Source organism: Struthio camelus, chromosome 1 (genome assembly GCF_040807025.1).
Source record: "Struthio camelus isolate bStrCam1 chromosome 1, bStrCam1.hap1, whole genome shotgun sequence".
Lineage (NCBI taxonomy): Eukaryota > Metazoa > Chordata > Aves > Struthioniformes > Struthionidae > Struthio > Struthio camelus.
Genome location: NC_090942.1, coordinates 157,353,576 through 157,380,504, shown reverse-complemented (window position 1 = coordinate 157,380,504; position 26,929 = coordinate 157,353,576). Strand labels below are relative to the sequence as shown.

The following is a 26,929-nucleotide window of genomic DNA, read 5'->3' as shown; positions in this document are numbered from 1 at the left end:
TTGAGCACTTGCTTTCAAGTGCCTGGGAACACACCCACGTTTCTTGCTTGCCAGTTGTTGCAGTTGGGGAGTGCTGCTTTGCACAGCTCCTTTCGAGTGGTGGTGTGCAGGAGGGCTGCCTCGCAGTCTGCCAAACCTATTCTCAGTCGAGGGTCTGGCAGCTCGGGCTTTCTGCAGCGCTCACGTTGCTCACCACAGTTCTTGCAAGAGAAGCTGCCCCGTCAGTGAGTTGCAGCAGAGCTTTCCTGCACCGCTACGGTGCTGCCAACTCCTGCTACCCTTGGACCGTGGCTCCTGCTGAATGCAAGGTCGGAATCGGCAACGTTGCCTCTGCTCCACAGGTCAGGAAGAAGAGCGCGCACGTGTTGGCAGAGAACAGCACCATGCTCTTTTTCATAAGCAAGGCAGCACCACGTTTGCCATCACCTCTCTCCTCGGGTCCACATTAGTGGTAGAGAGCTGCAGCTCTTCAGGAATTTCGCATCCTCCTGAAGCCTGAATGCACTTCCAGAAATTGCGTTATCCTGGGGGAGGGGAGCACGTGCCAAGAGCAAAGCCAACAAGTGCGTAGGAAAGGCTTCTTTGTTTAGGCTACCGGGAGCCCTCCGTGCAGGACCTCCTCCAGCACGCAACCGAGAGCAGGACCTGCTTTTCTCTCCGGCTGGCCCATCCCTGGCACCCACGTTCCTCCTCTCAAGGCTGCCCCTTGTTCCGTGGCTGACCTGCAATATCAGGCTCCCTGCGAAGTCTGAGAAGTGCCAGTGACCAAGCTGTCAGGGCTGAGGCAGTTCTGCGTTGAAAAACAGCGAATCCCATGGCAAGGAGGTGGCTGTGGAAGAAAGGCTGGACATGCAGCCGCTGGCCCAGTACTTGTGTCTTCTAGGAGCTTGTTGCCTCCTCCTGTGCAGAGTCAAAGGCTGCACTCTGTACCTCTGCTCTGAGGTACTTTGCTCGCTCCTTTGCCTCTGGAGGTCGCTGGGAGACAGGCTCTTGTTGAGTCTGCTCCGATTGCCAGGGCTGGTCTGTGGGACTTCACCGAGTGACTAGGTTTCCTTGCTGTTTCTGGGAAATGGCATGTACTTTACTGTCATTTCCCTGTCCCAGGAAGCGCCTCTCTGGCTCCAGGTGTGCTGTTTGCATGGCTCGGGGCCTGCGTGGTCTCCCAAGTCTTGTGGGGCTGGCCTGGGAGGGCCGGGGCAGTGGTGCCGGGGCAGTTGCCCTGCAGCCCCCAGCGCGGGAGCCCTGGGACAGGCCGGAGAGTGTTGGCCAGGCAAGGGGGCTGCTCTGCTTGAAAGGCTGAGCTGGCTCTGCTGGAGACACTGAAGTGTGTATGGTAGCAGTTGAAAGGCATAATGAAGCTTCTGAGTTTTTGCAAAAAGCCAGACTACAGTGTAACTCTGTTGCTAACATGTAGGCATAAGTGCTTGTGCTTGCCTTTTCGTGTGTTCTCACTGCCTCTTGGCCAGGCTTATGTAGCACCTCGCATCCCCGTGTGAAACACATCGGACGTGTTCTCAGGTATCTCTTGGGTTTTTCTTTCTCATTCAGGCAATCGTCCAGCAGTTCTCGGTCTTGCTGACAATATGTGCTTGTGACTTTACCTCCCCTCCGCAATTCCGTTTAGAAAAAGACAGCTCCAGAGGGAGCCTTTGGGCCTGTTGCCTGAGGGAGCTGTTATGTGATGCCATGTGTCCCTAGAGAATCCACCTGCCAGAAACACTGCACAGACGTCACCCCTGGCCGACAAGTTCGTCACAGCTCGTTCTGTGCCTGAGTTCGTTTGCATCTCTCCAGTTTACAGGACTAGGTACTGTGTAAATCAATCTTTTGCTCTCGCTCTAGCCTAACGGCACTGCTCCAAATGTACATCAGGCCCTAGCATAAGCCGTTTGTTGGGCCGAAAGCACGAGCAGAAGTCAAACGAACAGTTCCAGCTGAAGGTTTTGTTACCTTTGGGGCCAAAACAAATCCAGCAGTGCCCAGACAACCCGACTTCCAGGCTCTTCTCCTGGCGGTGCCCCTGAGCACAGCACACTCGCCAGGCCAAAGGGCTAGCCTCTTTCAGGGGCTAACGAGGCCTGGAGGTGCTGGCTGCGTGATCGCGCAGCCCCAGGTCACGGCTGAACGCATGCTTATTTTGGAGGCTTGGAGACTGCAGCTGCCGTTCCCTGAAGAGGCAGGGGCACGCTGCCGCTTTCCCATTAGCACCGAGCAGTGTGCTCTGGCCACATGGGCCCGTCTGCCTGGAGGCCCAAGGCAGTCCTTAAAGTGTGTAGGTGCTGCTGCGATTTGGGGGGATCGCAGCAGGAATTACACTAAAGATGTAAGGGGCTGGTGGTGGCTGAGGCCCTTCATCTAGGACATGCTCTGTGTTAGCTAAGGCTTATGCAGCTACTTGTGCTGATCCATACCTCCTCCTCCGGCTGAAATAACGCAAGGTGCCTCTGCAAGGCCCCAGAAGCGAAGAGGGAGTGCTGCGTGCTACTTGCTGTTTCGCTGGGGAGCCCAGGGCTGGGCGTGAGGCTTGCTTTTGCTCCTCAGTTCCTGGTGGGGCAATAGTGCAGCTTTGAAGTCCGAAAACCACGGGCACTGGCATGTGCGAGGCATTGCAAGTTGCCCTTCCCCTGGCCACGCTCTCTAGGTTGCCTGGAGGTGGGAGTTTGTGTGTTAGAGCCTCTGCTTGAGAAATGGTGGCACGCGGGGCGTTTCTCAGAGCAGCCCGCGAGGAGGTGGGCTTTTCCCTTGTCTCTCCAGGAGTCCGGGGCAGAAATAGGCCTTGGCTTATGTGATTGGGGAGGCCTGGGAATGTGTCACAGAATCACATAATGGCCAAGGGTGGAAGGGACCTCTGGAGATCATCTAGTCCAACTGCCCTGCCCGAGCAAGGTGGTCTAGAGCACATTGCACAGGATCACATCTAGGCGGGCTTCTGAATATCTCCAGCAAAGGAGACTCCACAACCTCTCTGGGCAACCTGTGCCAGTGCTCAGACACCCTCCCAGGAAAGAAGTTTCTCCTCAGGTTCAGATGGAACTTCCTGTATTTCAATTTGTGTCCATTGCCTCTTGCCCTGTCGCTGAGCAGCACGGAGAAGAGCCTGGTCCCATCCTCTTAACACCCTCCCTGTAGATATTTGTATACATTGATGAGATCCCCCCTCAGCCTTCTCGTCTCCAGGCTGAACAGGCCCAGCTGTCTCAGCCTTTCTTCATACGAGAGATGCTCCAGTCCCCTAATCATCTTTGTAGCCCTCCAACTCTCCAGCCTGTCCAGGTCCCTCTGACTGGCAGCACAGCCCCCTGGTGTGTCAGCCACTCCTCCCAGTTTAGTATCCTCAGCAAACTTGCTGAGGGTGCGCTCTGTCCCTTCATCCAGGTCGTTGAGGAATACATTGAACAAGACTGGACCCAGGACTGACCCCTGGGGGACACCGCTAGCTACAGGCCTCCAACTAGACTGCGCCACTGACCATGACCCTCTGAGCTCTGCCATCCAGCCAGTTGCTCTGCCATCAATCCACCTCACCGTCCACTCATCCAACTCACACTTCCTGACTTTATCTATGAGGATAAAGGGTGGAAGGGACCTCTGGAGTCCCTTCCAGGGACAGCGTCAAAAGCCTTGCTGAAGTCCAGGCAGACAACATCCACTGCTCTGCCCTCATCTGCCCAGCCAGTCATTCCCTCCTAGAAGGCTATCAGATTGGTCAAGCGTGATTCCCCTTTGATGAATCCATGCTGACTACTCCTGATCATCGTCTCGTCCTCCATATGCTTAGTGAGGACCTCCAGGAGGAGCTGTTCCACCACCTTTCCCGGGATGGAGGTCAGGCTGACAGGTCTGCAGTTTCCTGGCTCCTCCTCCCTGCCCTTTTTGAAGACTGGCGTGACACTGGCTTTCTTCCAGTCCTCAGGCACCTCTCCTGTGCTCCGGGACCTTTCCAAGATGATGAGGAGTGGCCTAGCGATAACATCCGCCAGCTCCCTCAGCACTCGTGGGTGCATCCCATCGGGGCCCATGGATTTGTGGATGTCAAGTTTGGACAAATGATCTCTAACCCGATCCTCCTCAACCAAGGGAAAGTCCTCCTTTCTCCAGCCTTCCTCTCTTGTCTCCAGGGTCTGGCATTCCTGAGGGCTGGCCTTAGCAGTAAAGGCTGATGCAAAGAAGGCATTCAGTAACTCTGCCTTCTCTCTATCCTTTGTCACCAGGGCACCCGCCCCATTCAGCAGGGCGCCCAATTTTTCCCTAGCTTTCCTTTTGCTATTGATGCATTTGAAGAAGCCTTTCTTGTTGTCCTTGACAACAAGTGTCCTAACGCTGAGCTCCTTCCTCGCCTTGCCTCTCGTTCCTCTGACGAGCCACCGCAACATTCCCTGCCTGTCACCTCGGGCCCGGCGGGGGAACGATCCCGAATGTTTGGGAGGGTTGTGCTTTGAGACCCAGGGCCTGAACATCTTCCTGTGAGACGTGCCACTTGTGGGAGTGGTTTTCCTTGTCCCGAGCTGGCTGACCCTTGTGAGAGGAGCCTGCCGCTTGAATGCCTGCCCCTTAGTGCCGCGCGGAGAGCGAATCGTGCAGGACTTGAGGAACATGCGGGGAAGGTGGAGGAACTGGTTCTTCCTATGCCAGAGGCAAAGGGTTGCTGGGTCACCTGCAAACATCCTAAAATCTCACCGCTTGCCTTTCCTGTCCTATGCCCTTCCCTCACCAGGTTTCTCATGGCGGTGTGAGCTTCCCCAGGGACACTGCAGGTGGCGGGGCTGCACCTTGACATGGCATTCATACTGGAGCCTCCTAGGGACTTCATTCCTTTCCCTCTCTTGGAAGCTGGCAACAGGGGTGAAAAGAGTTTTCAGAGTCGGCCACTGTTTTACCGTGCTCCTCTGGAAAGGTCGGAGTCAACTTGGGCTCACTTTAAAAAGAGCGCATAGGATCCGGGCCTTTGAGTTCATTTGTCGTTAAGGACAGCCTGAGCTGGGAAACTACACTGATGCCGGGACCGAGGGCATCCCTTGATGCAGTGCCACTCTCCGACAGCTCCTCTCCCACATCCAACCCTGCCACAAGCGCTGTGCGCTACACCCAGACGGAAAGGACCAAAACTGCCAAGGACTCGCACCACTTTTATTATTCTATTCGGAATATTCATCCGAAGTACAATATCCCTGTTGGTAGTGAAAACACACACACTTGGAGTGATGAGCCTGGGGTGAGTCCAGGGAAACGCGGCCAGCCGAGCAAGAGCCATAACCACCATCTGAGCTGCTCTGGCATCTCGGCTGAAGCGAACCATTTGCATTCCTGCCCTTAGATAACTGGGCAAGCTGTGCTGCAAAGTTCACCGCAAGCGGACTCCAGCTGTTGTTGAGATTTTCATTTTTTATGGCCAGCTCCTCCTTTGTCCTTTCTCTCCCTGATTTTCCTCTGCCTTCCTCTGGTCGTGGCTCTTCGGGGTTGGAGGCAGCCGCAGTATTAGCTAGTGCCCGTTTTCTGCAACAAGGAGAAGGCCTTTCAGGAAAGTGCCTTTCAGGAAAGAGTACTCACTGCTAGGAAGGAAGAGCCCAGGTAAAAATATCTTGCAGCAGACATCTCAACAGAGTGCTCTCAACAGCTAACCAGGCACTCCACGATACTATCACTACACCTGCTTCACTGCTAAAAGATAGAAAGGAGCAACAACGTTGGAAAGGAATAACTCACTGTTTTCTCCTCCTCAGCAGGACAGTAACTACACAGGTCAACACCACCCCAAACAATACGGAACTCGAGACCACGGCAGTGAGGACCACGTGGTGCTTTGGTAGGTCTTTATGATGTGCGGCCTTTGCCTCTTTCTCACCACCAAAACCTGGAGGAAAGGAGACAATTCCATACGTCATTGGCTTCTGCACTCCTGGACAATCTCACTATGGGTTTGGGATTCCCAGGAAATCTTACATTCCATGGTGGTACCGTCGCTGATTGTGGGGTCTTGGCACCGGCGGACCACAACGTTCTTTTACGCTTCTCATGGACAAAAGAGCCCCCTGGCCAGGGAAAGCCTGAACCATCACTACCCCTAACTGTGCCTCTAGGCTTCAGTGGGGGGATGTGTGCTGGGGACCCTGGCTTCACCAGGAGGGCAACAAAAGATGGAAAAGCTACTAAAACAAGTCCAAGGGAAATGAAGATAAGCACGGCCTTCAGGGATATCTGGAATCACACACGGAGGAGAAAAGGTTACAATGCCTGTGGCGGTACACGGGTTTGGAAAGGAACTCTGCTGCGTGGAAAGGGATGTTGTCCTGCCTGGATCTAGACAGGTCTAGATTCGCACAGCAGCAGAGGGGCCTGCCTGACCTTTGGCTACGGACACAGGAAACAAAGAGTCACGACTCACCTGTGGCATTCCCCAGAGACTCAAAACTGGCATCAGGCTGGGAAGCTGCATAGCCACCATCTACGGCCACATCTGGAACCAAACACAGACGGGAACAGCTCCCGTTATGTATACTTCACTATCCTTCTCCAGCTGTGAGTGCTCGTGCATGGCAGGGAACACAGAATTACACTAAGGCACTGGTCTCGCCCTTCTGCTCGTGAGCATCTTGCAAACGCTTCCTGGGTGCGTGCACGGGCACCACGCGGGTGCACATGTAAGCATGAATGGAGCTGCCGGGGGAAAGGACACGCTGGAGTTCACACAAGCTCTAAACTCAACCCAGCAAGCCTGCTGCCTTTGTGCAAGGCACTGGAAGAAGCACAAGGTTAGAGCAGCAGACAAACACCGCTTTGCCACGCACAGCACCCAGCGCAGATCTCTGAAGCCCTCCCCAAGGCCACTCCGTTCTTCTGCAGGTATGAGCCTCGGCCAAGGACTTCAGCTGCATGGCCCATGAATAAAATACTGCTCGTTCCAGGAAGTGAATACATCTTGACTACTTACCACTCGCATGCCCCTGAGGCTCAAAAACGGGATGCAGCTGAGGAGCTGCAAGGCCACTGCCTGCAGGAACGCCTGGAATCACACACAGACACGTTTTCATTACGTGCTGCCACATGCTTCCACAGAAGGGAATTGCAGGGAATGGAAGGGGAACGGGGGGCACCCACGTAGCTCGAGAGTCTCCCAGCGGTGGGCAGGCTGGGGGAACTTGTTGGCTGGCACCTGGCAGCTCTCCACATCCTCCCTCCAGGCACTATCCAACAGCCCCCCCCAAGCACCCCCAGCACAAACACACACTCCCTCCGTGCCCGCTTCCAGGGGGGTCTCTAACATACACCAAGGAAGCCAGAGCTTGACAAACAGGCAACCCTCAGCACCACACCACAAAAGGGATCGTTTACGCTCCTCCTGCACAGGAGCCCACCGCCCAGTGGAAGCCTGAACCAGCGCTCCCCCTAGGTGTTCTTCTGCCCTTCAGTCGCGGGATGTGTGCTGTGTACCTTGCCTTCATCAGGAGGGCCCTACAAACTGAGGAAAGCCATGCTTATTCTTTCAAAGGAGCATCTGCTGACTACTCACCTCCAGGATGTCCCTGACGCTCAAATCGGGAGTCCAGATCAAAAGAGAAACCTCCATCACCTACCGCCACATCTGGAACCAAACACAGACGGGAACAGCTCCCGTTATGTATACTTCCGTATCCTTCTTCAGATGTGAGCGCTCGTGAATGACGGGGAACATAGAATTACACTAAGGCACTGGTCTAGCCCTTCTGCTTGTGAGCATCTTGCAAACGCTTCCTGGGTGCGTGCACTTGCACCATTTGGGGTTATTACCTAAGTACGAGTTGACTACGTACCTCCGGGAAGACCCTGAGGCTCAAAAACACGATCCAGATGAGAAGCTGGATAACCATCAGCTTCGGCCACTTCTGGAACCAAACACAGATGGCAACAGCTTTTGGTATATATTTTCACCGCCTTCTGGTCTGAATGGTCGTGTGGGATGGGAACGTGTAATTACGCCCTAGCACCTGTCCCTCCCTGCCATTCATTCACTTCATGCACATGTTGAGCTGCTGGGGGAAAGGACGCCCTGGCGCTCACCAAACCTGTAAACTCCACCCCATCCTGCCCCCTGGCTTTGCAGCAGGCACTGCAAGCAGCACAGGCTCGGTGGAACTGGCCAACAGCGCTTTGCGAGCCAAAACACCCAGCACAGATCTCTCAAGCCTTTTGGAGTTCCACTCTGCTCCTTTGTGTGTCTGAGCATTGGCCAAGGACTTATTCAGTTGAATGTCCCAGGAATAAAATACACTAAAACAAACGCTCATTCCAGGAAGAGAATACATCTTGATTACTGACCTGTGGCCCCCCTCAGAGGTTCAAAACTGGGATCCAGCTGAGAAGCTGGATAACCACCATCTACAGCCACATCTGGAAACAAACACAGACGGGAACAGCTCCCGTTATGTATACTTCAACAGCCTTCTTCAGACGTGAGTGCTCGGGAACCTAGAATTACACTAAGGCACTGGTCTTGCCCTTCTGCTTGTGAGCATCCTGCAAACGTGTACTGGGTGCGTGCACAAGAACCACGTGGGTGTAGATCTAAGCATGCGTGGGCGTTCCCGGGGGAAAGGACACCTTGGAGTTCCCACAATCTTTTGCCTGGCACCTCAAAGCTCTCAAAGTAAAGAAATGCTCACAACTTACCCCGGGCATCCCCCTGCGGCTCAAAAGCCCTTAGATGACCTCCAGGCAAAGTAGTAGGAACAATTTCCCATCAACAAAATATTCTAAAGTAAGTTCTTCTTCTTTCAGGTAAGAAAAACTTGACTACGTACCCCTGGGACGACCCCGAGGCTCAACAACGGCATCCAGCTGAGAAGCTGGATAAGCTCTCGGCAGGGAAGCAGCTGTAATCAAAAACACATGAGAAACGTCCCTATTAGCGGGCAACGTAGATTTTCAAGTCAACGGCAGCACGTGGAAAGGGACAAAGGGACGCCCAGATAGGTCTACATATCTAAAGCTGGCGAGGTACCTGGCTGACCCTTTGTATGTGACATGGGAGCTCTCAAAGAAAGTAAATATTCATGACGTACCTGTGCGATCACCCTGAGGTTCAAAACTGGGATCCAGCTGAGAAGCTGGATAACCACCATCTACAGCCACATCTGGAAACAAGCACAGACGGGAACAGCTCCCGTTATGTATACTTCAACAGCCTTCTTCAGACGTGAGTGCTTGTGAATGACGAGGAACCTAGAATTACACTAAGGCACTGGTCTTGCCCTTCTGCTTGTGAGCATCTTGCAAACGTGTACTGGGTGCACGCGCAGGCACCATGTGGGTATAGCTGTAAGCATGAATGGAGCTGTCGGGGAAAAGGACCCACTGGAGTTCACACAAGCTCTAAACTCAACTCCAGCAAGCTCGCTGGCTTTGCAGCAGGCTTTGGAAGCAGCACAGGGGCTTTGCCAGCCAAAGCACCCTGGGGAAGATCTCTGGACGCCTCCTGAGTCCCACTCTGCTCTTCTGTGTGTCTCAGGATCAGCCAAGGACTTATTCAGTTACACTCCACACCAGGAAAGTTTTGACATGTAATAGCTTCTTCTGTGAAGGGCATAAATCTGGACCACTTTCCCCGGGGATCCTCCCGAGCCTCGAGAACAGGATACGGCCGAGAAAATCGATAACCATTGCCTACAGGCAGGGCAGAAAGCCCACACATAGGTGGCACGCTTTCCTTACAAGCTTAGCTACCAACTTCTTCACAAAGCAATGGTAGTCAGTGGCGGGGGGGGCATGTCGTGACATGGGACATATATGGAGGTCAATAGGCTCAAAGCTGCGGAGGGGCAGAGATGACCTTTTGCCTGGCACCTGGCAGCTCTCAAAGTAAAGAAGCGCTCACAACTTACCCCTGGCGTCCCCCCGCGGCTCAAAAGCCCTTAGAGGACCTGAAGAGGACATAGTAGGTACCATTTCACGTCAACAAAATATTACAAAGGAAGTTCTTCTTCTTTCACGTCAGTAAGAGTTGACTACGTACCCCTGGGAAGACCCCGAGGCTCAACAATGCGATCCAGATGAGAAGCTGGATAACCATCAGCTTCGGCCACTTCTGGAACCAAACACAGATGGCAACAGCTTTTGGTTTATATTTGCACAGCCTTCTGGTCTGAATGGTCGTGTGGGATGGGAACGTGTAATTACGCCCTAGCACCTGTCCCTCCCTGCCATTCATTCACTTCATGCACATGTTGAGCTGCTGGGGGAAAGGACGCCCTTGGCGCTCACCAAACCTGTAAACTCCACCCCATCCTGCCCCCTGGCTTTGCAGCAGGCACTGCAAGCAGCACAGGCTCGGTGGAACTGGCCAACAGCGCTTTGCGAGCCAAAACACCCAGCCCAGATCTCTCAAAGCCTTTCGGAGTTCCACTCTGCTCCTTTGTGTGCCTGAGCATTGGCCAACGACGCGCTCGGTTAAATGTCCCAGGAATAACACCTTGCAAAAACCTGCTCGTTCCACGATGTGAATGCTTCTTGACTACTTACCACTGGCATCCCACACAGGTCCAAAACCAGGATGCAGCTGAGGAGCTGCAAGGCCACTGCCTGCAGGAACACCTGTAATCATTATGTATGTATGTATGTATGTATGTAATCATTATACGCTTTCATTATGTGCTGCCACATGCTTCCGCAGAAGGGAACTGCAGGGAACGGAAGGGGAACGGGGGGCACCCACGTGGCTCGAGAGTCCCCCAGCGGCAGGAGGGCTGGGGGAACTCGTTGGCTGGCACCTGGCAGCTCCCCAAATCCTCCCTCCAGGCGCTACCCAACAGCCCCCCAAAGGACCCCCGGGACAAAATAACAGGGGCATCCTCCCCTCCAGGGGCAAGGGGGATGCACCAAGGACGCCGGAGCTCTACGAACAGGGAACCCTCCGCTCCGGGGCACACGAAGGCTCGTTCCCGCTGCGCGGGCGCAAGAGCCCCCCGGCCAGGCAAAGGCAGAAGCAGCGCGAGAGAAGCAGTGCTCCTCGTCTTCCCGGGGACAGCCCGCGACCACTCACCGCCAGCCGCTCCCCGAGGCTCCAAGGCGGCGTGCGGCCAGGAAGCCGGATCGCCCTCGCCGCCAGGCAGCGCTGGGAGCCCACGCGGGCCAGAAGAGCGGCCGTCACGCAGCGCCAGGCGCGGCTGCAGGGCCGCTGCCGCTGGCCGCCCGCTCGCTGCCGGCTCTGCCGCCGGCTCTGCCGCCGGCTCTGCCGCCCCGGCCGCAGCCCGCAGGCGCCTCCCGCCCCCCGGCCCCCGCCGCCCCGCCGCCGCCTCCGCCGCCGCCCGCCCTACCTGCGCGCGGCGCTGCCCGCCGAGCAGCGCGGCTCTCCCGGGCGCGCAGGGCCGCCAGCAGGGCCACGAGCACCAGGAGGCGGCGCCCGGCCGCCGCCGCCGCCCGCGCTCGCACCATGCTGCCCGCCGCCACCAGCCGCCCCCGCCGGCGCCCTCGAGCCCACGCGCGCCGAGCGCCGCTGCCGGGCCCGCGCCGCGCCGCGCACACAGCCCCACAGCACAGCGCGCACCACAACACAACCCCAGCAACTCAGCACACCACCACGCAGACCAACACACCCGCCGCAACACAAACCAACACAACCCGACCCAGCGCAGCGCAGCGCAGCGCGACGCAGCGCGACGCACCGCGGGGCTCTCTGTGAGCTCACGGCCGCCCTCCGCGCGCCTCCGCGGGGGCCCAGGGGGCCGCGCCCCCCCGCCGCGCCCCGCGCTCCCTCCGCGGCGGCCCCCGCCGCCCCGCGCTCCCAGCCCGCCTCTCTGCCCGCCGCTCCCGCCTCTCCCTCTTTCTTTCCCTCTCTTTCAACACACCAAACACGCCTGCCTGCAGCGCTCACTTTATTAGCTGGCATGTATCCTTACGCAGAGTTACACACTCACACATCCCTTTTCCTTCTTGTTCTGGCAAAGACCTGCAGGAATTAGGCAAATATCCCGCACAGCTTCCCCTTACACATCCTGCTGCCTTCTGAGGTTGGACAAACCTGGTGCTTCAGAGCTGGGGGGGACCTGGGAGAAACAGTTCCCTCCCGGCTTCCTCAAGAGCTCGGGAAGTGACCCTCCGTTCTCTACACACTGCTCCTTCTTGGGGGACACGTGGGACGTCAGAAAAGGCGGCTAACTTACCTCTAGCCCAGCTTAGCACTAGTGCTTAAAGTAACGGTTGACCTTTGCATAAGATGCAGAACCCAAGGGACAGAGACCGCTGACTCGATAAAGAAGACTGGAAGAGACTGTAAGGAGTCTCATTACCCCCAAATGTCTTTGTCCGGAGTCCCTCCCCAGAGGCACCCAGCTCCAGCTGTTACTTTGCTGCACCGTCATTTAAAGAAAGAATTAATTCTGCTGCGAGACCTACGTGAGACTCTGCTCCTCGGGAAACCTAGCGCCGCACTGTTTCCCTAGCGTGGTATTGGTTTCAGGCTGGTAGAAACGGGAAGGTTTGAGCACTTGCTTTCAAGTGCCTGGGAACACACCCACGTTTCTTGCTTGCCAGTTGTTGCAGTTGGGGAGTGCTGCTTTGCACAGCTCCTTTCGAGTGGTGGTGTGCAGGAGGGCTGCCTCGCAGTCTGCCAAACCTATTCTCAGTCGAGGGTCTGGCAGCTCGGGCTCTCTGCAGCGCTCACGTTGCTCACCACAGTTCTTGCAAGAGAAGCTGCCCCGTCAGTGAGTTGCAGCAGAGCTTTCCTGCACCGCTACGGTGCTGCCAACTCCTGCTACCCTTGGACCGTGGCTCCTGCTGAACGCAAGGTCGGAATCGGCAACGTTGCCTCTGCTCCACAGGTCAGGAAGAAGAGCGCGCACGTGTTGGCAGAGAACAGCACCATGCTCTTTTTCATAAGCAAGGCAGCACCACGTTTGCCATCACCTCTCTCCTCGGGTCCACATTAGTGGTAGAGAGCTGCAGCTCTTCAGGAATTTCACATCCTCCTGAAGCCTGAATGCACTTCCAGAAATTGCGTTATCCTGGGGGAGGGGAGCACGTGCCAAGAGCAAAGCCAACAAGTGCGTAGGAAAGGCTTCTTTGTTTAGGCTACCGGGAGCCCTCCGTGCAGGACCTCCTCCAGCACGCAACCGAGAGCAGGACCTGCTTTTCTCTCCGGCTGGCCCATCCCTGGCACCCACGTTCCTCCTCTCAAGGCTGCCCCTTGTTCCGTGGCTGACCTGCAATATCAGGCTCCCTGCGAAGTCTGAGAAGTGCCAGTGACCAAGCTGTCAGGGCTGAGGCAGTTCTGCGTTGAAAAACAGCGAATCCCATGGCAAGGAGGTGGCTGTGGAAGAAAGGCTGGACATGCAGCCGCTGGCCCAGTACTTGTGTCTTCTAGGAGCTTGTTGCCTCCTCCTGTGCAGAGTCAAAGGCTGCACTCTGTACCTCTGCTCTGAGGTACTTTGCTCGCTCCTTTGCCTCTGGAGGTCGCTGGGAGACAGGCTCTTGTTGAGTCTGCTCCGATTGCCAGGGCTGGTCTGTGGGACTTCACCGAGTGACTAGGTTTCCTTGCTGTTTCTGGGAAATGGCATGTACTTTACTGTCATTTCCCTGTCCCAGGAAGCGCCTCTCTGGCTCCAGGTGTGCTGTTTGCATGGCTCGGGGCCTGCGTGGTCTCCCAAGTCTTGTGGGGCTGGCCTGGGAGGGCCGGGGCAGTGGTGCCGGGGCAGTTGCCCTGCAGCCCCCAGCGCGGGAGCCCTGGGACAGGCCGGAGAGTGTTGGCCAGGCAAGGGGGCTGCTCTGCTTGAAAGGCTGAGCTGGCTCTGCTGGAGACACTGAAGTGTGTATGGTAGCAGTTGAAAGGCATAATGAAGCTTCTGAGTTTTTGCAAAAAGCCAGACTACAGTGTAACTCTGTTGCTAACATGTAGGCATAAGTGCTTGTGCTTGCCTTTTCGTGTGTTCTCACTGCCTCTTGGCCAGGCTTATGTAGCACCTCGCATCCCCGTGTGAAACACATCGGACGTGTTCTCAGGTATCTCTTGGGTTTTTCTTTCTCATTCAGGCAATCGTCCAGCAGTTCTCGGTCTTGCTGGCAATATGTGCTTGTGACTTTACCTCCCCTCCGCAATTCCGTTTAGAAAAAGACAGCTCCAGAGGGAGCCTTTGGGCCTGTTGCCTGAGGGAGCTGTTATGTGATGCCATGTGTCCCTAGAGAATCCACCTGCCAGAAACACTGCACAGACGTCACCCCTGGCCGACAAGTTCGTCACAGCTCGTTCTGTGCCTGAGTTCGTTTGCATCTCTCCAGTTTACAGGACTAGGTACTGTGTAAATCAATCTTTTGCTCTCGCTCTAGCCTAACGGCACTGCTCCAAATGTACATCAGGCCCTAGCATAAGCCGTTTGTTGGGCCGAAAGCACGAGCAGAAGTCAAACGAACAGTTCCAGCTGAAGGTTTTGTTACCTTTGGGGCCAAAACAAATCCAGCAGTGCCCAGACAACCCGACTTCCAGGCTCTTCTCCTGGCGGTGCCCCTGAGCACAGCACACTCGCCAGGCCAAAGGGCTAGCCTCTTTCAGGGGCTAACGAGGCCTGGAGGTGCTGGCTGCGTGATCGCGCAGCCCCAGGTCACGGCTGAACGCATGCTTATTTTGGAGGCTTGGAGACTGCAGCTGCCGTTCCCTGAAGAGGCAGGGGCACGCTGCCGCTTTCCCATTAGCACCGAGCAGTGTGCTCTGGCCACATGGGCCCGTCTGCCTGGAGGCCCAAGGCAGTCCTTAAAGTGTGTAGGTGCTGCTGCGATTTGGGGGGATCGCAGCAGGAATTACACTAAAGATGTAAGGGGCTGGTGGTGGCTGAGGCCCTTCATCTAGGACATGCTCTGTGTTAGCTAAGGCTTATGCAGCTACTTGTGCTGATCCATACCTCCTCCTCCGGCTGAAATAACGCAAGGTGCCTCTGCAAGGCCCCAGAAGCGAAGAGGGAGTGCTGCGTGCTACTTGCTGTTTCGCTGGGGAGCCCAGGGCTGGGCGTGAGGCTTGCTTTTGCTCCTCAGTTCCTGGTGGGGCAATAGTGCAGCTTTGAAGTCCGAAAACCACGGGCACTGGCATGTGCGAGGCATTGCAAGTTGCCCTTCCCCTGGCCACGCTCTCTAGGTTGCCTGGAGGTGGGAGTTTGTGTGTTAGAGCCTCTGCTTGAGAAACGGTGGCACGCGGGGCGTTTCTCAGAGCAGCCCGCGAGGAGGTGGGCTTTTCCCTTGTCTCTCCAGGAGTCCGGGGCAGAAATAGGCCTTGGCTTATGTGATTGGGGAGGCCTGGGAATGTGTCACAGAATCACATAATGGCCAAGGGTGGAAGGGACCTCTGGAGATCATCTAGTCCAACTGCCCTGCCCGAGCAAGGTGGTCTAGAGCACATTGCACAGGATCACATCTAGGCGGGCTTCTGAATATCTCCAGCAAAGGAGACTCCACAACCTCTCTGGGCAACCTGTGCCAGTGCTCTGTCACTCTGGCCCAGCTGTCTCAGCCTTTCTTCATACGAGAGATGCTCCAGTCCCCTAATCATCTTTGTAGCCCTCCAACTCTCCAGCCTGTCCAGGTCCCTCTGACTGGCAGCACAGCCCCCTGGTGTGTCAGCCACTCCTCCCAGTTTAGTATCCTCAGCAAACTTGCTGAGGGTGCGCTCTGTCCCTTCATCCAGGTCGTTGAGGAATACATTGAACAAGACTGGACCCAGGACTGACCCCTGGGGGACACCGCTAGCTACAGGCCTCCAACTAGACTGCGCCACTGACCATGACCCTCTGAGCTCTGCCATCCAGCCAGTTCTCAATCCACCTCACCGTCCACTCATCCAACTCACACTTCCTGACTTTATCTATGAGGATAAAGGGTGGAAGGGACCTCTGGAGTCCCTTCCAGGGACAGCGTCAAAAGCCTTGCTGAAGTCCAGGCAGACAACATCCACTGCTCTGCCCTCATCTGCCCAGCCAGTCATTCCCTCCTAGAAGGCTATCAGATTGGTCAAGCGTGATTCCCCTTTGATGAATCCATGCTGACTACTCTTGATCATCGTCTCGTCCTCCATATGCTTAGTGAGGACCTCCAGGAGGAGCTGTTCCACCACCTTTCCCGGGATGGAGGTCAGGCTGACAGGTCTGCAGTTTCCTGGCTCCTCCTCCTTGCCCTTTTTGAAGACTGGCGTGACACTGGCTTTCTTCCAGTCCTCAGGCACCTCTCCTGTGCTCCGGGACCTTTCCAAGATGATGAGGCTTGGCGATAACATCCGCCAGCTCCCTCAGCACTCGTGGGTGCATCCCATCAGGGCCCATGGATTTGTGGATGTCAAGTTTGGACAAATGATCTCTAACCCGATCCTCCTCAACCAAGGGAAAGTCCTCCTTTCTCCAGCCTTCCTCTCTTGTCTCCAGGGTCTGGCATTCCTGAGGGCTGGCCTTAGCAGTAAAGGCTGATGCAAAGAAGGCATTCAGTAACTCTGCCTTCTCTCTATCCTTTGTCACCAGGGCACCCGCCCCATTCAGCAGGGCGCCCAATTTTTCCCTAGCTTTCCTTTTGCTATTGATGCATTTGGAGAAGCCTTTCTTGTTGTCCTTGACAACAAGTGTCCTAACGCTGAGCTCCTTCCTCGCCTTGCCTCTCGTTCCTCTGACGAGCCACCGCAACATTCCCTGCCTGTCACCTCGGGCCCGGCGGGGGAACGATCCTGAATGTTTGGGAGGGTTGTGCTTTGAGACCCAGGGCCTGAACATCTTCCTGTGAGACGTGCCACTTGTGGGAGTGGTTTTCCTTGTCCCGAGCTGGCTGACCCTTGTGAGAGGAGCCTGCCGCTTGAATGCCTGCCCCTTAGTGCCGCGCGGAGAGCGAATCGTGCAGGACTTGAGGAACATGCGGGGAAGGTGGAGGAGCTGGTTCTTCCTATGCCAGAGGCAAAGGGTTGCTGGGTCACCTGCAAACATCCTAAAATCTCACCGCTTGCCTTTCCTGTCCTATGCCCTTCCCTCACCAGGTTTCTCATGGCGGTGTGAGCTTCCCCAGGGACACTGCAGGTGGCGGGGCTGCACCTTGACATGGCATTCATACTGGAGCCTCCTAGGGACTTCATTCCTTTCCCTCTCTTGGAAGCTGGCAACAGGGGTGAAAAGAGTTTTCAGAGTCGGCCACTGTTTTACCGTGCTCCTCTGGAAAGGTCGGAGTCAACTTGGGCTCACTTTAAAAAGAGCGCATAGGATCCGGGCCTTTGAGTTCATTTGTCGTTCAGGACAGCCTGAGCTGGGAAACTACACTGATGCCGGGACCGAGGGCATCCCTTGATGCAGTGCCACTCTCCGACAGCTCCTCTCCCACATCCAACCCTGCCACAAGCGCTGTGCGCTACACCCAGACGGAAAGGACCAAAACTGCCAAGGACTCGCACCACTTTTATTATTCTATTCGGAATATTCATCCGAAGTACAATATCCCTGTTGGTAGTGAAAACACACACACTTGGAGTGATGAGCCTGGGGTGAGTCCAGGGAAACGCGGCCAGCCGAGCAAGAGCCATAACCACCATCTGAGCTGCTCTGGCATCTCGGCTGAAGCGAACCATTTGCATTCCTGCCCTTAGATAACTGGGCAAGCTGTGCTGCAAAGTTCACCGCAAGCGGACTCCAGCTGTTGTTGAGATTTTCATTTTTTATGGCCAGCTCCTCCTTTGTCCTTTCTCTCCCTGATTTTCCTCTGCCTTCCTCTGGTCGTGGCTCTTCGGGGTTGGAGGCAGCCGCAGTATTAGCTAGTGCCCGTTTTCTGCAACAAGGAGAAGGCCTTTCAGGAAAGTGCCTTTCAGGAAAGAGTACTCACTGCTAGGAAGGAAGAGCCCAGGTAAAAATATCTTGCAGCAGACATCTCAACAGAGTGCTCTCAACAGCTAACCAGGCACTCCACGATACTATCACTACACCTGCTTCACTGCTAAAAGATAGAAAGGAGCAACAACGTTGGAAAGGAATAACTCACTGTTTTCTCCTCCTCAGCAGGACAGTAACTACACAGGTCAACACCACCCCAAACAATACGGAACTCGAGACCACGGCAGTGAAGGTCAAGCGGTGCTTTTCTAGGTCTTTATGATGTGCGGCCTTTGCCTCTTTCTCACCACCAAAACCTGGAGGAAAGGAGACAATTCCATACGTCACTGGCTTCTGCACTCCTGGACAATCTCACTATGGGTTTGGGATTCCCAGGAAATCTTACATTCCATGGTGGTACCGTCGCTGATTGTGGGGTCTTGGCACCGGCGGACCACACGTTCTTTTACGCTTCTCATGGACAAAAGAGCCCCCTGGCCAGGGAAAGCCTGAACCATCACTACCCCTAACTGTGCCTCTAGGCTTCAGTGGGGGGATGTGTGCTGGGGACCCTGGCTTCACCAGGAGGGCAACAAAAGATGGAAAAGCTACTAAAACAAGTCCAAGGGAAATGAAGATAAGCACGGCCTTCAGGGATATCTGGAATCACACACGGAGGAGAAAAGGTTACAATGCCTGTGGCGGTACACGGGTTTGGAAAGGAACTCTGCTGCGTGGAAAGGGATGTTGTCCTGCCTGGATCTAGACAGGTCTAGATTCGCACAGCAGCAGAGGGGCCTGCCTGACCTTTGGCTACGGACACAGGAAACAAAGAGTCACGACTCACCTGTGGCATTCCCCAGAGACTCAAAACTGGCATCAGGCTGGGAAGCTGCATAGCCACCATCTACGGCCACATCTGGAACCAAACACAGACGGGAACAGCTCCCGTTATGTATACTTCACTATCCTTCTCCAGCTGTGAGTGCTCGTGCATGGCAGGGAACACAGAATTACACTAAGGCACTGGTCTCGCCCTTCTGCTCGTGAGCATCTTGCAAACGCTTCCTGGGTGCGTGCACGGGCACCACGCGGGTGCACATGTAAGCATGAATGGAGCTGCCGGGGGAAAGGACACGCTGGAGTTCACACAAGCTCTAAACTCAACCCAGCAAGCCTGCTGCCTTTGTGCAAGGCACTGGAAGAAGCACAAGGTTAGAGCAGCAGACAAACACCGCTTTGCCACGCACAGCACCCAGCGCAGATCTCTGAAGCCCTCCCCAAGGCCACTCCGTTCTTCTGCAGGTATGAGCCTCGGCCAAGGACTTCAGCTGCATGGCCCATGAATAAAATACTGCTCGTTCCAGGAAGTGAATACATCTTGACTACTTACCACTCGCATGCCCCTGAGGCTCAAAAACGGGATGCAGCTGAGGAGCTGCAAGGCCACTGCCTGCAGGAACGCCTGGAATCACACACAGACACGTTTTCATTACGTGCTGCCACATGCTTCCACAGAAGGGAATTGCAGGGAATGGAAGGGGAACGGGGGGCACCCACGTAGCTCGAGAGTCTCCCAGCGGTGGGCAGGCTGGGGGAACTTGTTGGCTGGCACCTGGCAGCTCTCCACATCCTCCCTCCAGGCACTATCCAACAGCCCCCCCCAAGCACCCCCAGCACAAACACACACTCCCTCCGTGCCCGCTTCCAGGGGGGTCTCTAACATACACCAAGGAAGCCAGAGCTTGACAAACAGGCAACCCTCAGCACCACACCACAAAAGGGATCGTTTACGCTCCTCCTGCACAGGAGCCCACCGCCCAGTGGAAGCCTGAACCAGCGCTCCCCCTAGGTGTTCTTCTGCCCTTCAGTCGCGGGATGTGTGCTGTGTACCTTGCCTTCATCAGGAGGGCCCTACAAACTGAGGAAAGCCATGCTTATTCTTTCAAAGGAGCATCTGCTGACTACTCACCTCCAGGATGTCCCTGACGCTCAAATCGGGAGTCCAGATCAAAAGAGAAACCTCCATCACCTACCGCCACATCTGGAACCAAACACAGACGGGAACAGCTCCCGTTATGTATACTTCCGTATCCTTCTTCAGATGTGAGCGCTCGTGAATGACGGGGAACATAGAATTACACTAAGGCACTGGTCTAGCCCTTCTGCTTGTGAGCATCTTGCAAACGCTTCCTGGGTGCATGCACTTGCACCATTTGGGGTTATTACCTAAGTACGAGTTGACTACGTACCTCCGGGAAGACCCTGAGGCTCAAAAACACGATCCAGATGAGAAGCTGGATAACCATCAGCTTCGGCCACTTCTGGAACCAAACACAGATGGCAACAGCTTTTGGTATATATTTGCACAGCCTTCTGGTCTGAATGGTCGTGTGGGATGGGAACGTGTAATTACACCCTAGCACCTGTCCCTCCCTGCCATTCATTCACTTCATGCACATGTTGAGCTGCTGGGGGAAAGGACGCCCTGGCGCTCACCAAACCTGTAAACTCCACCCCATCCTGCCCCCTGGCTTTGCAGCAGGCACTGCAAGCAGCACAGGCTCGGTGGAACTGGCCAACAGCGCTTTGCGAGCCAAAACACCCAGCACAGATCTCTCAAGCCTTTCGGAGTTCCACTCTGCTCCTTTGTGTGCCTGAGCATTGGCCAAGGACTTATTCAGTTGAATGTCCCAGGAATAAAATACACTAAAACAAACGCTCATTCCAGGAAGAGAATACATCTTGATTACTGACCTGTGGCCCCCCTCAGAGGTTCAAAACTGGGATCCAGCTGAGAAGCTGGATAACCACCATCTACAGCCACATCTGGAAACAAACACAGACGGGAACAGCTCCCGTTATGTATACTTCAACAGCCTTCTTCAGACGTGAGTGCTCGGGAACCTAGAATTACACTAAGGCACTGGTCTTGCCCTTCTGCTTGTGAGCATCCTGCAAACGTGTACTGGGTGCGTGCACAAGAACCACGTGGGTGTAGATCTAAGCATGCGTGGGCGTTCCCGGGGGAAAGGACACCTTGGAGTTCCCACAATCTTTTGCCTGGCACCTCAAAGCTCTCAAAGTAAAGAAATGCTCACAACTTACCCCGGGCATCCCCCTGCGGCTCAAAAGCCCTTAGATGACCTCCAGGCAAAGTAGTAGGAACAATTTCCCATCAACAAAATATTCTAAAGTAAGTTCTTCTTCTTTCAGGTAAGAAAAACTTGACTACGTACCCCTGGGACGACCCCGAGGCTCAACAACGGCATCCAGCTGAGAAGCTGGATAAGCTCTCTGCAGGGAAGCAGCTGTAATCAAAAACACATGAGAAACGTCCCTATTAGCGGGCAACGTAGATTTTCAAGTCAACGGCAGCACGTGGAAAGGGACAAAGGGACGCCCAGATAGGTCTACATATCTAAAGCTGGCGAGGTACCTGGCTGACCCTTTGTATGTGACATGGAAGCTCTCAAAGAAAGTAAATATTCATGACGTACCTGTGCGATCACCCTGAGGTTCAAAACTGGGATCCAGCTGAGAAGCTGGATAACCACCATCTACAGCCACATCTGGAAACAAGCACAGACGGGAACAGCTCCCGTTATGTATACTTCAACAGCCTTCTTCAGACGTGAGTGCTTGTGAATGACGAGGAACCTAGAATTACACTAAGGCACTGGTCTTGCCCTTCTGCTTGTGAGCATCTTGCAAACGTGTACTGGGTGCACGCGCAGGCACCATGTGGGTATAGCTGTAAGCATGAATGGAGCTGTCGGGGAAAAGGACCCACTGGAGTTCACACAAGCTCTAAACTCAACTCCAGCAAGCTCGCTGGCTTTGCAGCAGGCTTTGGAAGCAGCACAGGGGCTTTGCCAGCCAAAGCACCCTGGGGAAGATCTCTGGACGCCTCCTGAGTCCCACTCTGCTCTTCTGTGTGTCTCAGGATCAGCCAAGGACTTATTCAGTTACACTCCACACCAGGAAAGTTTTGACATGTAATAGCTTCTTCTGTGAAGGGCATAAATCTGGACCACTTTCCCCGGGGATCCTCCCGAGCCTCGAGAACAGGATACGGCCGAGAAAATCGATAACCATTGCCTACAGGCAGGGCAGAAAGCCCACACATAGGTGGCACGCTTTCCTTACAAGCTTAGCTACCAACTTCTTCACAAAGCAATGGTAGTCAGTGGCGGGGGGGGCATGTCGTGACATGGGACATATATGGAGGTCAATAGGCTCAAAGCTGCGGAGGGGCAGAGATGACCTTTTGCCTGGCACCTGGCAGCTCTCAAAGTAAAGAAGCGCTCACAACTTACCCCTGGCGTCCCCCCGCGGCTCAAAAGCCCTTAGAGGACCTGAAGAGGACATAGTAGGTACCATTTCACGTCAACAAAATATTACAAAGGAAGTTCTTCTTCTTTCACGTCAGTAAGAGTTGACTACGTACCCCTGGGAAGACCCCGAGGCTCAACAATGCGATCCAGATGAGAAGCTGGATAACCATCAGCTTCGGCCACTTCTGGAACCAAACACAGATGGCAACAGCTTTTGGTTTATATTTGCACAGCCTTCTGGTCTGAATGGTCGTGTGGGATGGGAACGTGTAATTACGCCCTAGCACCTGTCCCTCCCTGCCATTCATTCACTTCATGCACATGTTGAGCTGCTGGGGGAAAGGACGCCCTGGCGCTCACCAAACCTGTAAACTCCACCCCATCCTGCCCCCTGGCTTTGCAGCAGGCACTGCAAGCAGCACAGGCTCGGTGGAACTGGCCAACAGCGCTTTGCGAGCCAAAACACCCAGCCCAGATCTCTCAAAGCCTTTTGGAGTTCCACTCTGCTCCTTTGTGTGTCTGAGCATTGGCCAAGGACTTATTCAGTTGAATGTCCCAGGAATAAAATACACTAAAACAAACGCTCATTCCAGGAAGAGAATACATCTTGATTACTGACCTGTGGCCCCCCTCAGAGGTTCAAAACTGGGATCCAGCTGAGAAGCTGGATAACCACCATCTACAGCCACATCTGGAAACAAACACAGACGGGAACAGCTCCCGTTATGTATACTTCAACAGCCTTCTTCAGACGTGAGTGCTCGGGAACCTAGAATTACACTAAGGCACTGGTCTTGCCCTTCTGCTTGTGAGCATCCTGCAAACGTGTACTGGGTGCGTGCACAAGAACCACGTGGGTGTAGATCTAAGCATGCGTGGGCGTTCCCGGGGGAAAGGACACCTTGGAGTTCCCACAATCTTTTGCCTGGCACCTCAAAGCTCTCAAAGTAAAGAAATGCTCACAACTTACCCCGGGCATCCCCCTGCGGCTCAAAAGCCCTTAGATGACCTCCAGGCAAAGTAGTAGGAACAATTTCCCATCAACAAAATATTCTAAAGTAAGTTCTTCTTCTTTCAGGTAAGAAAAACTTGACTACGTACCCCTGGGACGACCCCGAGGCTCAACAACGGCATCCAGCTGAGAAGCTGGATAAGCTCTCTGCAGGGAAGCAGCTGTAATCAAAAACACATGAGAAACGTCCCTATTAGCGGGCAACGTAGATTTTCAAGTCAACGGCAGCACGTGGAAAGGGACAAAGGGACGCCCAGATAGGTCTACATATCTAAAGCTGGCGAGGTACCTGGCTGACCCTTTGTATGTGACATGGGAGCTCTCAAAGAAAGTAAATATTCATGACGTACCTGTGCGATCACCCTGAGGTTCAAAACTGGGATCCAGCTGAGAAGCTGGATAACCACCATCTACAGCCACATCTGGAAACAAGCACAGACGGGAACAGCTCCCGTTATGTATACTTCAACAGCCTTCTTCAGACGTGAGTGCTTGTGAATGACGAGGAACCTAGAATTACACTAAGGCACTGGTCTTGCCCTTCTGCTTGTGAGCATCTTGCAAACGTGTACTGGGTGCACGCGCAGGCACCATGTGGGTATAGCTGTAAGCATGAATGGAGCTGTCGGGGAAAAGGACCCACTGGAGTTCACACAAGCTCTAAACTCAACTCCAGCAAGCTCGCTGGCTTTGCAGCAGGCTTTGGAAGCAGCACAGGGGCTTTGCCAGCCAAAGCACCCTGGGGAAGATCTCTGGACGCCTCCTGAGTCCCACTCTGCTCTTCTGTGTGTCTCAGGATCAGCCAAGGACTTATTCAGTTACACTCCACACCAGGAAAGTTTTGACATGTAATAGCTTCTTCTGTGAAGGGCATAAATCTGGACCACTTTCCCCGGGGATCCTCCCGAGCCTCGAGAACAGGATACGGCCGAGAAAATCGATAACCATTGCCTACAGGCAGGGCAGAAAGCCCACACATAGGTGGCACGCTTTCCTTACAAGCTTAGCTACCAACTTCTTCACAAAGCAATGGTAGTCAGTGGCGGGGGGGGCATGTCGTGACATGGGACATATATGGAGGTCAATAGGCTCAAAGCTGCGGAGGGGCAGAGATGACCTTTTGCCTGGCACCTGGCAGCTCTCAAAGTAAAGAAGCGCTCACAACTTACCCCTGGCGTCCCCCCGCGGCTCAAAAGCCCTTAGAGGACCTGAAGAGGACATAGTAGGTACCATTTCACGTCAACAAAATATTACAAAGGAAGTTCTTCTTCTTTCACGTCAGTAAGAGTGGACTACGTACCCCTGGGAAGACCCCGAGGCTCAACAATGCGATCCAGATGAGAAGCTGGATAACCATCAGCTTCGGCCACTTCTGGAACCAAACACAGATGGCAACAGCTTTTGGTTTATATTTGCACAGCCTTCTGGTCTGAATGGTCGTGTGGGATGGGAACGTGTAATTACGCCCTAGCACCTGTCCCTCCCTGCCATTCATTCACTTCATGCACATGTTGAGCTGCTGGGGGAAAGGACGCCCTGGCGCTCACCAAACCTGTAAACTCCACCCCATCCTGCCCCCTGGCTTTGCAGCAGGCACTGCAAGCAGCACAGGCTCGGTGGAACTGGCCAACAGCGCTTTGCGAGCCAAAACACCCAGCACAGATCTCTCAAAGCCTTTCGGAGTTCCACTCTGCTCCTTTGTGTGCCTGAGCATTGGCCAACGACGCGCTCGGTTAAATGTCCCAGGAATAACATCTTGCAAAAACCTGCTCGTTCCACGATGTGAATGCTTCTTGACTACTTACCACTGGCATCCCACACAGGTCCAAAACCAGGATCCAGCTGAGGAGCTGCAAGGCCACTGCCTGCAGGAACACCTGTAATCATTATGTATGTATGTATGTATGTATGTAATCATTATACGCTTTCATTATGTGCTGCCACATGCTTCCGCAGAAGGGAACTGCAGGGAACGGAAGGGGAACGGGGGGGCACCCACGTGGCTCGAGAGTCCCCCAGCGGCAGGAGGGCTGGGGGAACTCGTTGGCTGGCACCTGGCAGCTCCCCAAATCCTCCCTCCAGGCGCTACCCAACAGCCCCCCAAAGGACCCCCGGGACAAAATAACAGGGGCATCCTCCCCTCCAGGGGCAAGGGGGATGCACCAAGGACGCCGGAGCTCTACGAACAGGGAACCCTCCGCTCCGGGGCACACGAAGGCTCGTTCCCGCTGCGCGGGCGCAAGAGCCCCCCGGCCAGGCAAAGGCAGAAGCAGCGCGAGAGAAGCAGTGCTCCTCGTCTTCCCGGGGACAGCCCGCGACCACTCACCGCCAGCCGCTCCCCGAGGCTCCAAGGCGGCGTGCGGCCAGGAAGCCGGATCGCCCTCGCCGCCAGGCAGCGCTGGGAGCCCACGCGGGCCAGAAGAGCGGCCGTCACGCAGCGCCAGGCGCGGCTGCAGGGCCGCTGCCGCTGGCCGCCCGCTCGCTGCCGGCTCTGCCGCCGGCTCTGCCGCCCGCCGCCCCGGCCGCAGCCCGCAGGCGCCTCCCGCCCCCCGGCCCCCGCCGCCCCGCCGCCGCCTCCGCCGCCGCCCGCCCTACCTGCGCGCGGCGCTGCCCGCCGAGCAGCGCGGCTCTCCCGGGCGCGCAGGGCCGCCAGCAGGGCCACGAGCACCAGGAGGCGGCGCCCGGCCGCCGCCGCCGCCCGCGCTCGCACCATGCTGCCCGCCGCCACCAGCCGCCCCCGCCGGCGCCCTCGAGCCCACGCGCGCCGAGCGCCGCTGCCGGGCCCGCGCCGCGCCGCGCACACAGCCCCACAGCACAGCGCGCACCACAACACAACCCCAGCAACTCAGCACACCACCACGCAGACCAACACACCCGCCGCAACACAAACCAACACAACCCGACCCAGCGCAGCGCAGCGCGACGCACCGCGGGGCTCTCTGTGAGCTCACGGCCGCCCTCCGCGCGCCTCCGCGGGGGCCCAGGGGGCCGCGCCCCCCCGCCGCGCCCCGCGCTCCCTCCGCGGCGGCCCCCGCCGCCCCGCGCTCCCAGCCCGCCTCTCTGCCCGCCGCTCCCGCCTCTCCCTCTTTCTTTCCCTCTCTTTCAACACACCAAACACGCCTGCCTGCAGCGCTCACTTTATTAGCTGGCATGTATCCTTACGCAGAGTTACACACTCACACATCCCTTTTCCTTCTTGTTCTGGCAAAGACCTGCAGGAATTAGGCAAATATCCCGCACAGCTTCCCCTTACACATCCTGCTGCCTTCTGAGGTTGGACAAACCTGGTGCTTCAGAGCTGGGGGGGACCTGGGAGAAACAGTTCCCTCCCGGCTTCCTCAAGAGCTCGGGAAGTGACCCTCCGTTCTCTACACACTGCTCCTTCTTGGGGGACACGTGGGACGTCAGAAAAGGCGGCTAACTTACCTCTAGCCCAGCTTAGCACTAGTGCTTAAAGTAACGGTTGACCTTTGCATAAGATGCAGAACCCAAGGGACAGAGACCGCTGACTCGATAAAGAAGACTGGAAGAGACTGTAAGGAGTCTCATTACCCCCAAATGTCTTTGTCCGGAGTCCCTCCCCAGAGGCACCCAGCTCCAGCTGTTACTTTGCTGCACCGTCATTTAAAGAAAGAATTAATTCTGCTGCGAGACCTACGTGAGACTCTGCTCCTCGGGAAACCTAGCGCCGCACTGTTTCCCTAGCGTGGTATTGGTTTCAGGCTGGTAGAAACGGGAAGGTTTGAGCACTTGCTTTCAAGTGCCTGGGAACACACCCACGTTTCTTGCTTGCCAGTTGT

General features: G+C 55.5%; 2 protein-coding genes across 3 annotated transcripts; both read right to left on the bottom strand.

Annotated features, from left to right (window-relative positions):
- Positions 1-5,113: 5,113 nt before the first annotated feature.
- LOC138064430 (uncharacterized) lies at positions 5,114-11,410 on the bottom strand. Its single transcript, XM_068926975.1, has 12 exons — positions 11,286-11,410; positions 10,492-10,563; positions 9,986-10,057; positions 9,855-9,893; positions 9,036-9,107; positions 8,775-8,846; positions 7,788-7,859; positions 7,508-7,579; positions 6,929-7,000; positions 6,383-6,454; positions 5,704-5,851; positions 5,114-5,493 (listed from the first exon to the last, which is right to left on the bottom strand). Exons 1-12 carry the CDS (start codon positions 11,401-11,403, stop codon positions 5,136-5,138), a joined length of 1,239 nt encoding a protein of 412 aa, XP_068783076.1. The 5' UTR covers positions 11,404-11,410; the 3' UTR covers positions 5,114-5,135.
- A 5,949-nt stretch (positions 11,411-17,359) lies between these two features.
- Positions 17,360-25,843, bottom strand: LOC138064422 (uncharacterized). 2 transcript variants are annotated; one of them, XM_068926962.1, is made up of 11 exons: positions 25,725-25,843; positions 24,935-25,006; positions 24,430-24,501; positions 24,299-24,337; positions 21,281-21,352; positions 21,020-21,091; positions 20,033-20,104; positions 19,753-19,824; positions 19,174-19,245; positions 18,628-18,699; positions 17,360-17,739 (listed from the first exon to the last, which is right to left on the bottom strand). In XM_068926962.1, exons 1-11 carry the CDS (start codon positions 25,840-25,842, stop codon positions 17,726-17,728), a joined length of 747 nt encoding a protein of 248 aa, XP_068783063.1. In that variant the 5' UTR covers position 25,843; the 3' UTR covers positions 17,360-17,725. The 2 variants fall into 2 exon arrangements, 1 of the variants encoding a protein (XP_068783063.1); XR_011137675.1 differs by lacking the exons at positions 18,628-18,699; positions 19,174-19,245; positions 19,753-19,824; ... (5 more) ...; positions 24,935-25,006; positions 25,725-25,843 and adding an exon at positions 17,950-18,033 and having other exon boundaries at positions 17,602-17,739.
- Between the last annotated feature and the right edge of the window lie 1,086 nt (positions 25,844-26,929).